Below are 16,687 nucleotides of genomic sequence, written 5' to 3'. Positions count from 1 at the left end.
ACAAGAAGAACAGAGAAGGATCTTGCATGGGTGAGAGGCCACTGCAGAGAAGCTTTTTACCACACTATGGGCTGGATGCCCTGTAGGCAATGCTGCTGGAGCCAGGTGATGTACAGTTGCCACTAACGAGGATTTGTCCAGGTCTGAGGGGGAAAAATGATTGCATAGGAATCAGCTACAAGAAAATCACTGGAGGTTTTCTCCAGTGTCTGCAGAGAATGCTTCAGACTGCCAGCATAATCTAGGAATAAAGAGAGAGCCTGTTTGTGAGCTGTGCCTGGGAATGTTTATCTTCCTATGTGGAAGAGACCAGGGAAGAACAAAAGGGGAGTTATTCCTCTATTAAGATATTTTATTCTATGCAGTACTTTTTGCTCAATAGCTTGTTTATAATGCTTTTAAGAGGCTTTTGACAGCACAATATTTCTTCTTCCTTAGAAAGATATTTCTTCTTAAATACACATACAAAGAGGAATGTAGTTTTCCTCTGTCAGCTTTCTGGAACAATGCTACACTAGTTTCTACCTCCTTTACTTTGCATAGATCTGCTTTCCTAGGCTGTTTCTAACAGACTTTTTAACAATCTTCCAAGCCCTCTGAAATGGCTGATCATGGGAATCCCTTATTATTCTATGTCCATGAATTGAATTTTGACATTTAGATTTCTGTGAAAGAGAACCTGGGGGGGGGGGGGGGGGGGGGAAGCAGAATACTTCTTCAAGGCAGACTGGAGTGCAAAGGAGGAAAGACACCAAGGAATCCTGTTTTGTCTTCCTCTGGTCACCACAACAAGTGATGGCTAGTAAGAAGTGAAATACCTCGCTTTTCCAGTGATTCTATGCACCACAGTTAACATTAAGCCTCTGGAATTAACTGGTTTAACAGTACTCTGAAGGAATGGCTACTCTTTCTTTAAAGATCCAGTGTTGCTTGTGTCTCCTTCAGCCATCAGTCTCTAATGCCTTTTTTGTTCTATGTCAGGACTCGTACTGGCACCAAACATGATCTTATTCCCATTTCCTGTCTGAATGAGTTTCCCAATGCTGTTCAGATGGCAAAGGTGAGATTCATGCTTGCCTATTTTTCTTAAGGCCTCATTCTTCAAGTCATTTTCACCTCTGTCCTTCCATTTCTCTCTTTTTCTACTATTCACCTGTAGAACTGTTATATAGTTCCCTTTTACCCTTCTATTTTGCCTTCTTTTTTTTCTCTTCTAATTTTACCTCAAAATTTTTGCCTGAAGAGGCTCCTGTCAGATAATTATATACAGTGCCTACACTATCATGCCTTCAACAAGCCAGGGCACATGATAATCACACTTCTGTTTCCCTGTCTCTCTCACTCAACAGCTACTGTGTGAGGATGTGAATGTTGAACGCTTTTTTCCTGTCCTCTATCCCAAGGTACAGTGTTCTGATATGCCTGTATATCACTTTTCCATCAAGGTCTGGCTAATGACATCCAGGTGACAATTTCTGTTTTCATTACCTCAGGCTTCGCAGCTTATTGTTGCATTTGATGAACACGTCATAAGCAATAACTTCAAATTTGGGGTCATCTACCAAAAACCTGGACAGGTAAGACCCATCGGATCCCACGGTACTTGGGGCAAAATGAAAAGAGTCAGTTTTCCTAGCTTAAAGGATGTAATAGCAAGGTCTACACTGTCCAGAAGCAATGGCATGGAGGCAGCAGTGTTTGTGCAGTGCTGTGGTTCCCTTGGTATGCCTGTTCCACCTGCAGTGTCTCTGGCAGTACAGGCTTTGTGAATCTCTGAATCCTAACTCTAACCCTCCTGGCAGCTTGGGGCTGAGGCACAGGACCCCAGCACTATGGGGGGCTCAGATCAGAAATGTATTCAAGCGGAGATGTTTGTTGATTGAACTGTCTATAGAAATGACTGCCTGTTCTTTGTACTCCTCATGCTTCTTACTACTTCTGCTTTCCTTCTGTAGACAACTGAAGAAGAAGTCTTCAGTAACACAGTAGAGAGTCAGGGTTTCCTGGAATTCCTGGATTTCCTTGGTGACAAGATTCAGCTGCAGGATTTCCGTGGGTGCGTACACAGGGAAGCCGGAAAGCCGGATTAAGTTAGGGAACATCATGTGTTCAGGGTCTGTGATTCTGTTACAGCTCAGCTTCCAGAGAAGTGCTGTGCCTTCTGAATCCCAGTGCAGGCGAAGAAGCCCCAGATGCTTTTGTCAGCCATCATGTCTGGGAACTAGTTGGAGCTTAGGTCTCTGCTGGTATTTTTATTTAAAGGTCTCCTGATATCTCAATCTGACCCACAGCATCAGCAAAGAATAATTTTACTTGGCAGTGCAAATACAAGTTTGTTTCATAGTGGTATGGGGCAGTATTATTTCAGGCTCTTTCTGTGAGGCATCCCATCCCTTCTGTAGTTCTAACATACAGAGTGTGTTTCTCAGAGGAATGCCAAAGAAGGTAGCTACTTTGAGGATCCCTGGTTTTTAACAAGCTGGTATGTTCACCAGCACAAACATGGTGCAGCTTCAGTCATCGCATTGGTTTGGGGAAGACTTGGTGCCTCACTATCATTGATTTCCTAAAAATCACCTTTGATAGTCCTGATGTAGTACTGTTACTGATACTGTCTATCTTCTCTCTGCTCTCTCATTCCTGCACTGCCTGACCTGTGGCGTGGTGTGGATTTGCTCAGGTTCCGGGGAGGCTTGGATGTTACCAGAGGTCAAACAGGCACCGAGTCAGTCTATACAAATTTCCGGGGGAAGGAGATCATGTTTCACGTGTCCACAAAGCTGCCCTTCACAGAGGGAGATTCCCAGCAGGTATCAGAAGGAGGAGTAAGGATTACAACAGCATGGCTGGGAGAGGAGGGCTATTTGAGGAAGGACTGCATAGAGGGGAGAATGACTGACTGTATAGTGTTGGGAATTATGGCTGGAGTAATGGCAAAAGTAGTGATGAGGGGTTTGGTGAACAGATGGTTTTGAGATATTAGGCAGACTGGTGTTTGAGGTCCCATCATACTGTTCTGCTCTTTTTCACCTGCCTTCTCTCTTCATTATTTCTTTCCTCTCCAGCTTCAGCGGAAGCGTCACATTGGGAATGATATTGTAGCCATCATTTTCCAGGATGAAAGCACACCTTTTGTCCCTGATATGATTGCTTCTAATTTCCTTCATGCTTATGTGGTAGTTCAACTCACTCATAGCACCACTGGGGACACTCTCTACAAGGTAACCAGGATCAATAGATTAGCCTGTACCGATTTTGGTCCTTGATGTGTAAACAGGTTCTTCAGCCTTTGGGAGAGTTGCAGATTCAGCCAGATGTCATCCTGATTTCTTGAGTGTCTATACCTGAAAGCTGAGTTAAGTTGTATGCTTTTCCAAGTAGCTGATTAATTTCTGAAGCTTAAAGCTTTGGAATTGAAGCAGAGAGAATTCAGGTAAAAAATTTTGTTTACATCGCAGAGCACGAGCCACAGTTGATCAGACTTTGGGGGTTGTCTTGCTTACATTGCATAAATCAGGTAAAATTCATGTCTGCATTGCCTGTGCTGCACAGCACAGTTCTTGCAACTTGCACTGCCTTGGGCTGCAGGTCAGATACAGCTGGTTAACCTGACTATGGAATCCAAGCCAGCTACACCTGCTTTTGGGGATTCCAGAGCTGATGCCCATCTGGCAGGGATGTGTTACCTGTTAGGGCCTTCCAGCTGAAAGAAGCCCTGCTAGAGCCCAGATTAATTATCTGCGGCCTTTGGACACAGCTTGTTTCTCTCTCTGACATGACTCTGTATGGATATCTGTATAACTTTATGTTCAACTTTCAGTTATGCCGAGAGAGCAGAAAATATAAAAAAAACCTTGGATTTGTGATGGATTTTCAATTGTAGAAACATTTTAATCCAAGTGCCATGTGTTGTATTATGTGGGGATCTTGATATGGTGATGATGAATCCTTATGCCTTGGAGGGCCATAGAACACCAAGAATATCAAAATTAGGACAGTATCCCCATCTTCTCTTCCATCAAGAGGGTGTTGGTAGTGGAGCTGCCACCTTCCCTTGTTCCCTGTGCTTTGGGCAGCAAGGCTTTCATTACAAACCAGCTGGGGTTCCAGTCCTCCTCTTGCTCTCTGTTTTTTAGGGCACAAAAATTCACTGGACTTTTTAATGACAAGGAAAGAGCTGGGAAAACTTGCTATTTGTTGTGTGTCTTCCTGTCATTGTTTTCATCTTTGCCTGTCTGCAGTACGTTTTTTATTTGTTGTTGTTAGTGTAATAGGGCTGCTTCATTCCATAAAGAAGAAATCTTCCCAATAATCACCCTAGAGCCAATGCAGAGTTTTCTGTAAAGGCTTTTCTAAAGGAGCTTTAACTGATGCTGCCTTGAGAGCATTGTAGTACACAAAAGACTGCCATTTGAAAGATTTCTTTGCCATCCCTTGTTCCATTTACTTAAGCTTTAGTGCATCCTGTTAAATTGGAGTATTAATGGAATTTATTTCACAGAATCAATTTTTGCAATCAGAAAACTAAAAGTGCAAAGCAGGATTTTAACTGGTAGATATCTATTAGGAGAGAGATGGAGGCTTTGTAATTAGGGGAGGTGGCCTAAAATGTGAGAAGTCTTAATTAAATCCAGAGCCCATTTCCTTCTTCCTCTCAATAAACTCACACCTCTCAGTGGCTCTGTGACATTTATTTGTTGTTTGGACTCAGTTGTGGTTGTTATGGCATTGTTCCCTCTTGTATGAAAGGACAAATAATGGTCTTGTTTCATCTCAAATATGACAAAAAAAACCTGTGAAATATTGTGAAGTACTCTATGTATTTGGTAAGATAGCTACGTATAATTATGGGTAGGTGCTGTGAAGAAACAAGTGACCATGTAAAAACTGGACTGCATTACAGTTACTTCTTTAGACATTGGTATGTCAGGTGGGAGCATGCTAAAAATAAAACAAATGAAATCTATCTCTTACTGGGAAAATGCATTTGCATGTTTACCACCTGTGACTCCCAGAGGCAGTGGCACTGAGATACTCCCCTCAGGGTGCAGTGTATCTCCACCAAGGATTCTCTGTAAAAAAAAATAGGTCAGTACAACCACACTGACTATGGAATATTAATCCCAATATTTCTGGGTGGGATGTGCCTGGCCTCGTCTGGCCCTTGCTGCTGGGCCAAAGGCTGCAGCTGTGGTGTTTCACCCCAGAGATACCTTTGGCCGGCTGGGTGCTGCAGCTGGGCACTCAGAACAAATCCAGGCAAAGTAGGAACTCAGTTTACCTCTGGTGGAAAAGGTTCAGGTGATGATGAAGAGAAACAGGAGAGGATTCTATCGTAGAGTTTTAATCCAGAGTTTTATTCCAAGATGACAGACCTTTGAATCTTGTAACAGCTCCCAACAGAATCCAGACCGCATGGTCCCGTCTCCTTTTAAGCCCGGGGACAGGGGGAGGGGAGGGACAGGTGAGGCACCAACCAGGTGTGAGGAGGGGAAGGCTCAAGGGATAAAGACACTTGGACAGGCCAATGAGCCAGGACCTGAGGGGCATCTTTTGAACTTCTGCCAACCACACCACAACCCTGCTGGAATGTTAAGATCGATGGACAGCTCTCAGCAGGAGGGCAAAGGGGGAGGGGAAAGGAGAGGTTGGCACACCTGGGGGGTTGGGATAGGTGAAACAGGGAATGGCATCACACTGCAACAACTGACAAAGGTTCTTTAGTGGAGGTTAATCTTGCAGGCTGAATCGGAGCATTTTTTTGTTCCTAAATATACTGGTTATGCTAGTTATTATTTAAAATATTTTTAAAATAGCAGTTCAGCTTTTTTTACTGCTCTTTACTTTGTGCACATCTAGCTGTCTGAGTTTCTGAGAGATAAATGAGCACATCCTTCCACTGAGTTCAGGAACAGAAGGATGCACAGGACACTATATTACATTCCTTTTTTATAAGTAAATTACTTAGGAGGAATCAGATCTATCATAGTAGTTTGATGGCCTCACTTGTGTTCTGATACTCATTTTTTCCCCCTTATATTATTTCAGGTTTCAGTCACAGCCCGAGATGATGTCCCCTTCTTTGGACCGCCGCTGCCAAATCCAGCCATATTTAAAAAGGTTTGTTTCTCTGGTCCAGTGTTAGTTGGCAGGGAACACACACTTGTGTTCTGAGTTGGTATTGTCAGTCTGGCTAGAGCACTTTGGAGGTCCAAAGAGTAGTAAGCAGAGCTTTTATAATCTGATATTTTTACTAGTGTTTTCATCTCCAGTTTAGTCTAGTCTTCATCTTGTCTTGTAGAGTGCAGAGTTTCGTGAATTCCTTCTGGTCAAGCTCATCAACGCCGAGTACAGCTGCTATCGAGCTGAGAAATTTGCTAAATTAGAGGTGGGTCTTTTACCTACCTGCTTCAATTAAAAATAATACTTATTATCAGAAAAAGAAAATAAAGTAAAATTTCTGACTTCTGGTTTTGTGTTGCTTAAGAAAGGAAGATGAAGTGTGATTTTATACTCAGCTATGGTATATTTCCTTCATATTTCTTAGCAGGTGTGATAGAATATGAATGGGCACACTTTAATATAAAGATCTAATCCTCAAGTAAGGATGGGAATATGATGCATATATTTTGCTGGAGGAAATTCTGTATTAGCTGAAATTCAGTATTATGCGACAGGATGCATGCTGATATCACTACTTTTTGGTTTAAGGTACCAAAATTCTGTTCCAGACTCTGCTGTTGCCTGATCTAGAAAAAAAAGTCTCTATTTCATCAGCTGTAAAGAAGTGTCCTTTATGATTTGCTTTAGACAGAGCTTGAAGGGTCTGGATGTTAGTGCAATATATTCTGTAACTATGCAGTTAAAACCACTTGATACTCTTTAAAGTGATTTTCATGGGGTTTTGTTGTTGTCATTGTTGGTCTTTTGGGGTTTTTTGTTTGCTTCTTGGGGTTTTTTTTGAGAAGGATGGGAGACATTGAAAAAACAGGAAAAAAATCGCTCAGCTCTCAATAAAAGCTGTTCTGATTCCCAATGTTGATTCAGGAAAGAACACGGAGTGCCCTTTTGGAGAGCCTTTTTGAGGAGCTGCAGCTTCGCAGCCGCAGCATGATGGGATTGCCTGTAGGGGAGGATGACAAGATAGAGAATGGCAGTGGGGGCTTCCTCGAGAACTTTAAGGTGAGCCTTTCTACAAACCTACAGTGTGGTCTAGAATTCCACACTGGCCCTTAGAAGCCAAACTCTTAATGCTTTGTGCTGGTGTCAAGTGTCAGATGTGATTTTATTCCATGACTTACAGAAGAAGGAGTCAGTGTTTGAAAGAGGAATTGTAATAACTAGGAGCAAGGGGCTTTCCGTTCCTACAGCAGATCTCTTTCAATTCATTTTCATTATAACTGAAAGAATTGCAGGAGTCACTGCAAAAGTTTCTAACTTATCTCTGAGTGTACTGTCTAGGAAAACTGTGTTGCTTTCCTTACCCTCTAAAAGCCAGAGTTAATTTACCTTTTTCAGTGTAGATGGCCTGTTAGGGGGTTTTTATTGTTGATTTTTTTAAATAAACCAGGTGACAGAACTTTCTTTTAGAAGTGATAAAGATAATTGATGTGAGAAAGCAAAGGTTTTGTATGAATGGGAAAACTGAGTTTTGAACTGGTCATACAGAGAGAATCTTTATTGCTTTCCTATTTTATCTACTTGCCCTTTCCCACTTAACGTGGGAAGTGCCTTGCCACCTCTTTTATATAATAAGTTATCTCTCTGGAAAGAGAGATGTGTTACAAATAGCATTTCTTCAGATGACTTTATGGCTTTATATGGTGGGTAAATTAGAGTTATTAAAGTCTGTAAAACTAACCTGTTCACAAATAGCTTTGGTAGCTGTGTGCGTAGCTTTGGTCCAGATTATATGGATGCTTTGGTGAGGATTATTTTTTTACATACAAACTGCCTTTGCTGCTAACCATTAATTTTAACCCATCCATGTCTTACACTAATTTTTCCCAAAATGTCCTTTTATGACTTCTGGCACATGCTGGGATTTGCACATCATGTACACAGATGACATTTGTAAATGGCTGGAAAAGGCTGAGTTAAGTCAGAAAATGGCTTTTTTAAATGCTGCAGATTTTGATATGGCTGCTTTCCCATTGAAACCAGAACTCAAGTTCATATGAGACTGAACCTTACAGCCTTGAACAGGAGTTTGACTTTGTGTTTTAAAGCCTCTACTGGATAGGACTGCTCCGGGTGATGCTGTTTAATCCAGTGTGCAGGGATACTGGTAGGAAACCTCTATTCATCGCAATAGGAGAAGGGAAGTGAAACTAGAGAATATACTTGATGAAGAGTTCTTCCCAGAACTCCATGAATCATCTAGGACCAGTCTAAGGTGCTGCCTTCTAGGAGCTAGGATCTGTGTGGTTCTGGTGTCAGTCTGTCACAACTTCCCACTCAATCTGTGGTGCTTCTCACACTACCCTACTGTGTGCATGTCTATATGTGTATATCTGTGTTTGTCTGTTTCCCTGCCTCCCTCCTGTTCAGCGGGTGATCAGAGGCCGCAGCCAGAGCCTGGATACCATGGGGATATCCATGAGAAAGCAGCAGCCAGCCACCTTGCCCAGCCGCCCAGCTACAGCTGGCCTTGCCCTCAGCCAGAGTGTCGCCGAGGGCCCTAAGGCCATTGCTGCGGTAAGGTATTCGGGTGGGCTGTAAGAGAGAACCCGGCATACCTTTGTAACCACCCATACATTTCCTTTCCCTATTAGTTTGTCCTCTTGTCCCACTGTGAATCTTTTTGCTGTATCATCCCATTTCACAAGTGGTGACAGCATGTGTTGCAGTCTGTTTTGTCTGTGCCCATCTTTAGCCGCAGTTCATGAGTAAACTAGAGCTGAGATTGATGCAGACTGGGAGAAGAAAGCCAAACATGATTCTGCATCAGACATCCATCTCTGATATCCTGGATTAGATCCTGTATGGTGCCATGTGTTAAAAAATGCATGCACTGTGATTTGGCTGGAATGATACTGTATTGTCATATGGCAAGACCTGAGAACATAAGGACCCTAGAACGGTTTCATTTTCTTTGATTTCACCAATCAGACTATTTTCTGTAATATAAACAGGCGCACAAGATATTCAAGGTGCTGTTTTGCTGTAAATAGAATTTGTATGTTGGGAACAAACAACAGAATTAATAAAGTTTGGGGTGAGAAGAAGAATGAATATTTCTAGTCACTATCAAAGCCTTTCTTATTTGATAGGGATACTAAATATATGTGACCAATGAATTAAAAATCTATCACAAACCTTTCTAGAAAAGGATCCATCAGTTTCTGATACTGAAAATATGGTTACCTTGGCCAAAATGCATCCAGCTGGTTGTGGTCTCTGCATTAGTGATGTCAATACAGGCAAACTACAAAAACCCACCCATCTCTGAGTAAGCCAAGAAGGTGTCCTTCAGTGTGAAGATTTCTTGGTGACAGTTTACTTGGTTGTATGCATTCTTTATGTCAATACAACAAAGTCATAGCATACTAATGACTTGGGTTTGCTGCCTCCTTTTCTCCTTTAACTTCTGGTTTCTTTGTCTTTCTGGTTCTGCCTCTCCTCTCACCATATGGGGATACCTCCCTTCCCAAGCCTGTTTCTCTGTATACTGGCTGTGTTCTGCCTTTGTTTCTTTATAACTCTGTCCCTTTCTCACACCACCTTTGTGAGCCCTGGCTGCTCTTGCTCGCTGACAGAAAGTACTCCTTGCACAGGTGGAGCTGAGTCTTGTATTGCAGTAAAGGAGAGGATCTGGACCCATGTTGCAAACTCTTCTCCTATGCTTTCAGCTCTCCACAGCTTTTCCTGTCTTGTTCCTCTCTTTTCTGTCATGTTTTCCTTTTTTCTAGTCTTTTGCCTTGCCTGGTAGGAGCCCATCACGTACTCGAGCCAGCCGCTTCCACGGGCGACGGAGTAGTGCCATTGGCATTGAAAACATACAGGAGGAGAAGAGGTATGAGCTGTGGGCAGATGAGACAAAGAGGGTAAAAAAACCAAGAGGAGATGAGAAAAGGAACATAGGCACATATAGGCAGAGGGGGAACCATCAGGAATGAGAACTAAAATGTAAATTGTTGGAATGGGAAGAAAAGAGTCTGGTTATTGACTGATGGATACATGGACAAATAACAGAAACAGACAAAATTAAAAGAGGGTGTTTGGAATTGGAGAGATTCAGTATTTGAGTAAGAATGGAGGAAATGGGTGGAGGAACATTATAAGATCACTCTTAAATATTGTGCAGTACTATCCAGGACTCTTGAGTTTCCTGCTCTTCACTGACCACTTTTAGAAGCAAGTCAGATGAAAGGCTAGTATTTGGGAAGGGGATGCTTGATTGTTTATTTGTTTTAATGTTAAAATATTCAAATAGGCAAAATTGGTAAATTACAGGATTTATGAAAAAAAAGCTTTAAGAACAAATGACTAGTGTTTGAGTTAGATCATCTGAGAAATAATTATAATTTATGAATAATATACTGCTTCAAGGAGTGATTTGGCATATTTGACAGAATTATAACCATTCAAAAGTTGTCTACTGGTCATGAGAGATTATTTAGTTAAATTATACATTTCTCTCAGCTTTAGCTGAGACATCTTTTTAAGATTATACGGAGTCTCAAAAGTCACCTGAATGCTCTGGATCTAATATGCAGTTTTCCCAGTTGCAAGAATTCCAGGAAACAGCTTAAAGACTGGGTGCAAAAGGGGAAAAGTCATCTCTAAATTGGAAACTAGTTATTTTAGGAGGAAATTACTGCATTTTCCCTTCTTAATGAGGTGCCTATGACCTAATCCAAATAAAAATAGAACTTTTGAGAAAAATCTTCAGAGACAACTGCCCTGTAGTAGTCTAAGCTATCACAGTAGCCATAGCTTCTTACTACTTTAAATACTTTTGTACCTTAGGCAGCTGTGTCCTTCAGTCCATTACTCTGTCTACAACATCTGTTTCCATCCCCTTGAAGGATCTGTAAAACTTTCCTACTACAGGGAAAACCCCGGGATTTATTTTCTTTTTTTTCCCCTGCTCTTTGCTTGGAGGGATCTGATGAACTAATTGGCTTATTTAGCTTTCCTTTTGCTTACTTAGATGTGAGGAACAGGGAGCCTTAGTTTGTATTTTCTGAAAGACTTTTTGGGTCATTCTTGAAGGTGCAGTTTCACTAGCAACTGCTCTAACAGTTCATTGTTATTGAAAGCAGATGTGATACTTCCCCTCTGTCCCTTTCATCTACCCAATCCTGACTATTCCTTGTGATGATTGCTCAGATCCCCAGTGGGCCTTTCATGGAACTGATTCAGCCCAGTAATCAAATAGAAAAAGTATCAACTTTCTTTCACTGGATTAATTGTCTGCCAGGTTCTGCCATGAACTGGCTCGTGGAGGAGTCTACCAGGACTGGTGGAAAGTGCACTCAGCAAGAATGAAGGAGGCTGGAGCATGCTCTCTTTCTGGGAACAGTGAGCTCAAAGTGTCACCTGTGACTTCACCCTGAAGCTGTAATTTAATGATATGCAGGCTTTGCTGACAGAGCTGACCCAGTCCATCCCCCTTGTTAGTTTGTTGTAGGAGTTTCAGGGTTGTTTTAATTTTAGAGTTACTTTTTGTCAGGGTAATTTCCAGTCTCACAAACAATTGTATTAGCATAAGTGAGGGTATCAGAAACTGTGATGTGTGGGGCACAGGTAGGGTCAACTGACCAAGAGAGCAGAGGAAGAACTTTGTGACAAACTCCATCACTGAAGCCCTAAGAAATCCCCCAAAATCCCCTGGTTTTCCTTTCTTTAATTAAATGTACCTCTCATTTCAGTTACTCACACAGACAACTTTCTTCAGTGGTATCTTGACAAGTCCTAGTAGCAATAACACTTTTGTAACCATCATCTTTATGCTCTCTATTAAATCCTGTAGCTTCTTAAGACCAGTGGAATGGAGAGGATAGAGGAAAAAGTTAAAAAAATAAAGGTGACTACTGAAATTAATTCAGGCCTTTATATCAATTCAAAAGGAGCTTAAAGTTGGCCATTTCCAGATGTCACATGTGACATCAAAGGAGTCTGCCCTTTTCAGCGCAGCTGTGTTTGCTTCCCTTTAACATGTATACAGGACACACAACTTTCTACTGTGTCTTGTAAGGGAGTGTTAGAATAGATGGTAGTTAACTCTGGCCCTGGGGTATAGCTGGTTTCTCTTTTCTCCCAGCAGAGACACCACAGAGAGAATACAAAGGGTGTTGGACAGTCCAGGAACTTTCTTTGACCTGAAGTCTGATGGATCATCTAGTCCCAGCTCTCCAGAGTTCCCCAGCAGGAAGAGCAAGTGAGTTGAAAATAAATTTTAGTATTTGAAAGATGGTCACTGTCTCTGGTATTGGCTTAAGTGTGGTGCATGTCTTGCTCTGTTGAGGGCTTTACTGAAATTGTCCACGTCAGGCATTGTAGCATCTCAAAAGTTGGATGTCTGGCTGTGGCACAGTGATTCAGAGCCTGTCAGGAACTTGGCTTTCTTAAACAGACCGTGATGAAAGATTGGACCACTTGATTTTGGTTATATCTTTACTGTAATGTAAGCTTGCATCCAACAGGATACACAAAATCCTAGCTGTCCAATTACCCATGTTTACTCATGTGTATGTTTCCTCTATAGTTTGCTCTGGAGTGATTTTGGAGCTTCATGGAGAAGCTTGGACAAGGGTATGTTGGGATGTTGGGTTGTACTCAAGTTCTGCCCCTTTAAGCAGGATTCATGCCGCTGCTCCCAACCAGCGTGAACTAACCTGTCTCCAGTCTCCCCAAAGTGTTACAGCAGGATTCCAGCACGGTCCCATGTGTTGCACCTATGTTTCATTGCTAAAGCACGCCATACCACACCCAGTGGTATGTGCAAAACACTTCATGCAGTAGTCTGCAAGTTAATTCTCCAGTTTCTGGTTGTCAAAAACTGGAAAAATGCAATTTCCTGGTAGTGGAGCTTTGCTGCTGCTAAGCTGTATTATACTGGGATGTGATCCTACCTAGAACACTTCAGGGAAACCATCCATTTACATTTCCAAGACCCCAGAACAGCCTGTCTTTAAATCAAAGGCTGCAGCTGACTTTCTGGAGCATTTTACTACACCTAATTTTTTTCAAGAGCTTGGATGAGACTTGTGGCAAGAAAGGTAACAAGTACTTTGTATTAGGGTATTTCCCTTTCTCAGGACTGTGGAGATTCTTAAAAAATTTCAGGAAGTGCCCTAGGACCAGGCATCTATGGTTATAGTCGGTTCAGGTGCCAAATTTGACAAGGAAGGGCTGTCCTTCCAACTACACCCAATGCCCCCCTAAGAATTACAAGCTGGTGACTATCTGCAGTAGTTCAGCTACCCAGTTGTGTGCTGTAGGACTGCTCAGAGTTTTGTCACAGCCAAGGTGCAGTGTTCTAGTTTTTGTGTGTGTTCTAGTTTTTGGGTTGGATGAGTGCCCAGAATTTTGGTGCAGAGGAGGATGGGAGCACATCTAGGAGATACAGACCATTTAAGGTGCTAGCTCTGGCAGCTAAGGACTAGAGGGAATGCAGGATATGCTGATTTGTCAGCACCCCCCATCTTCCAGCATTACCAAATCATTCCACCTTCCCTTCCTCATCCTGCCTGGGGCCTTGTTAGTGAACTAGAAGTTCCTGACAGGCATGTGTGAGGGACTCTTGCTCTGATTAGATAGCAGATTACCTTGCATAATCACCAAGAATTCTGCTTCCCCCACTTCCCAACCCCCATTCTCCATCAGCTGAGGAGGTGAGCCAGCTGCAATGGCTGTTTCAAGTTGGTGTCCACATGCTTTCAGAGAGCAAACATAGCATGGGATTTTACTAACAATACTTGCATGAATATTGTTTATGCACATTAGGCATGACCTGTATGATTTGTCAGTTTGTCTAGTTCTGTTCCTAGGATTCTTTTTCCAGTCATGGACTCAAAACCACTTAGGATCACCAGAAAAAAAGAAGTATTTTCATATCTGTGGTGGTTTAGCCCATTCCTGGACAGTTCATTTACAAGGTGGGATGCAGCATGGAGTTTTGCACAATTGGTGATTAGTCAGAGTTAGAGTTGTGATCTCAGAGTTAGGGACTAGCCCATGTGCAGCCATACTTTTTGCATGACATCGGGGACAGGGAATTAAGAACATGTCATTCCACCATGTAAAGCACACCATTTTCAGCAAGACAGTATTAGCACAATATTGCAGGAGAAAGCTGGGAGTGTAAAGTCTGTCTTGGAGACAGTTTATTGGCATTCTGCTGAAATAGCCTACCTGGTGTTCATCAGCTGTGAAACCAGGATCAAGATGTAGGCATACTTCCAATGCAGAAGAGTTCTGCCTTGTTCTAGAATAATTTATGTAGTCCCTCTTAGATAATAGAATGGGCTATCCCTGGGAGTATGTCATCGGTCTATTCCTGGTTCTCTCCATAGAGTCACAAGAAATTTCTGTTACCTCAGAAATGTCCAGCATGATGCTACTGGTCTTACATAATCATTTCAGACTCTCAAAACTTTGAATGATCAACCTCTTCACCTGTGTTCTGCTAAGAGCAACCTGGAAATAAATGCAAAGGGAACACATAAGTAATAGATTAATTATTTTACAGTAGAGGCAGAGCATGCTGCTGAGTTTAACAGATGTTTATACAGAGATCAGCTAGCAATCCATGAAAGTGCATTGTTGACTTGAGCTAACGGTGTCTTCTCTCCCACATACAGGGACAATTGTCCTTAGTTTTTCTGCTTTACTGTCCAGGTAGCCTTCCAAATAATCCTTCTTCTCAAGGGACAGACTCAAAAGAATGAACCCAGCCTATGTAACCAAGTAGTAGAAGTCCTGAGGATCAGACGACTCTCTGGGTTGCATCTGAAAAATCAAGCACTGTACTGTGTATGTCCATATCCTAGGAAAAGTACATGGGTTTTTTGTATGTGTGTTTTCCCTCCTCAGACACATCTGAGTGGGGACATCAAGCCAATCAGGAGTGGACCGGATGCTACTCAGTCATTGGGTACCTCACTGAAGACACTGGCAAGACTTTTGGGGTGAAATCAGAGTCCTGGCTAAGAGGAGCATGAACGTACTTAGAGGACCTCAAGGACTGTGGAGAGACCGAGTGGCACCAAGTAACGCTCCACTGGCAGTTCCTGGAGCAGGAATTCTGTGAGAGGGAGATGGACAGATAGCTCCTGTTGGAGCATTTTGGCTCTGTGCCCTTCCCATTGCCAAATCAGCAGCCACTGAACCAACCTCTACTAGTGATGGGGAACGGAGGCCACCTTGAGTGCGACCCCTTCTCTTCCCTTCCTCTCCTCTCAGATGAGTGAGAATAGTTTGGCCTGCAGAATGCAAGAGCAGAAGAACACAACTCCACCTCTGTCTCTAGTGCCTTGACACAGGTCAAGAAATGCAGTGTAGAGAACAAAGATGGAGAAACCTGCTGAGGAAGGGTGCTGAGGAGGAGATATTTTGTGGAAATCTAGATCCCACTTCACTTAGATTCATGTTATTGATTTGCTCTGCTAAGGGAGAAGCATGTTGGCCTTCATTTCCTCCAAAATATATTTCCTAATCTCTTGAGGAAATATCTTCGGCCTTTATTGGCCCTGTCTTCACTGTTCTCCTTGTTGCATGCTGGCATGTAATATGCCTGGGACTTTAGGTTTCACAACTGCTTGTAGGTCAAGACTGGCCACATTTTGCAGTGTTTCTGAAGGAATAAATATATTTAGTATGTTAAAGGTGTCTTATCTTTCTTGCCTCTCTTAACTTTTTTTTTTGTTTCTTAACATTTTAAGCTCTTTGTCTCTCTCTTACTAGCTGTTTTTTTATGCAGACAATGAGTATTTCACCATAAATTTGGGGCTTACATGCACAGTGCACCTTCTGCTATGTAAGAGTGTCAGCCTCATGGCTTGCTGTATCTCCTGAATATCCTCCTAAGCAGTGGATCCCAAATTCTCAGCTGGGAAGAGCTGACCTTAAGGGTCTTTGATAGATCTGAAACATGCACCAGGCTACCTCAATGTCTGTTCCATTTGATAGAGTGGTGGTAAAGGGATCCAATACAGTTTGCTTTGGATGTCCCCTTTGAATGGCCTTGTTGGGAGCTAAATTTTAGGGGGAGAGACCTACAGGAGTCAGTCTATTGGCAACTGGGCCCATGGAAAATCACCAGGATGGGAATCCTGACCTAGGTGTGTTCCTGTCTGTAAGCAGGAGGAAGGCTCTGACTTGTCTGTGCAGGAGCTTGGCACTTGATCCTACATAGTTTTACACTGAGACATCCTGCAATAATGCAGATCTCAATAATGTGTTCCTACCTCCCCATTGCTTCCTTAAACTTTCTTAGTTAACTGTTCTGTAATACTGGTTAATGTGTGTCTGCTTTCCTGCTTCCTCCTGTTACACCTGTACAGAAAACAGTAACAATTTATAAGCTCTGTGACATGAAAAGTATGCTTTTTATGGTCCCTTTGTTCTGCCTGGAATTTCACATAAGACAAAACACGATAGCCTGAGACCGGCTGTGGAAATGGGTGGCCTAGACTGGACTGCACCTGCTGCTTATACTCAGTTTAACACCTCTTCCTTC

General features: G+C 42.4%; 1 protein-coding gene across 14 annotated transcripts in view; it reads left to right on the top strand.

Annotated features, from left to right (window-relative positions):
• The window catches only part of LOC118692938 (rap1 GTPase-activating protein 1-like), a 49,661-nt gene that overhangs the window by 21,333 nt on the left and 11,641 nt on the right, over nucleotides 1-16,687 (top strand). For 9 of the 14 annotated variants that reach the window (XR_004981202.2, XM_036393178.2, XM_036393217.1 and 6 more), the window contains exons 8-19: nucleotides 982-1,060; nucleotides 1,350-1,403; nucleotides 1,494-1,577; nucleotides 1,956-2,056; nucleotides 2,681-2,810; nucleotides 3,066-3,221; nucleotides 6,049-6,120; nucleotides 6,302-6,388; nucleotides 7,048-7,182; nucleotides 8,551-8,697; nucleotides 9,912-10,015; nucleotides 12,269-12,385. Coding sequence is in view for 13 of the 14 variants with exons in the window: in XM_036393178.2 (XP_036249071.1) it covers nucleotides 982-1,060; nucleotides 1,350-1,403; nucleotides 1,494-1,577; nucleotides 1,956-2,056; nucleotides 2,681-2,810; nucleotides 3,066-3,221; nucleotides 6,049-6,120; nucleotides 6,302-6,388; nucleotides 7,048-7,182; nucleotides 8,551-8,697; nucleotides 9,912-10,015; nucleotides 12,269-12,385 (1,266 nt within the window). In the remaining variant the exon portion in view is untranslated. Of the gene's footprint in view, nucleotides 1-981; nucleotides 1,061-1,349; nucleotides 1,404-1,493; nucleotides 1,578-1,955; nucleotides 2,057-2,680; nucleotides 2,811-3,065; nucleotides 3,222-6,048; nucleotides 6,121-6,301; nucleotides 6,389-7,047; nucleotides 7,183-8,550; nucleotides 8,698-9,911; nucleotides 10,016-12,268; nucleotides 12,390-12,712; nucleotides 12,760-15,042; nucleotides 15,834-16,687 lie in introns of those variants that run through there. The other 5 variants (XM_036393228.2, XM_036393237.2, XM_036393142.2 and 2 more) reach the window with 5 other exon arrangements.

Source organism: Molothrus ater, chromosome 2, assembly GCF_012460135.2.
Source record: "Molothrus ater isolate BHLD 08-10-18 breed brown headed cowbird chromosome 2, BPBGC_Mater_1.1, whole genome shotgun sequence".
In the NCBI taxonomy this organism is placed as follows: Eukaryota; Metazoa; Chordata; class Aves; order Passeriformes; family Icteridae; genus Molothrus; species Molothrus ater.
Note: the sequence above shows the minus strand (reverse complement) of the source record. Positions and strands in the feature narration are given on the sequence as shown.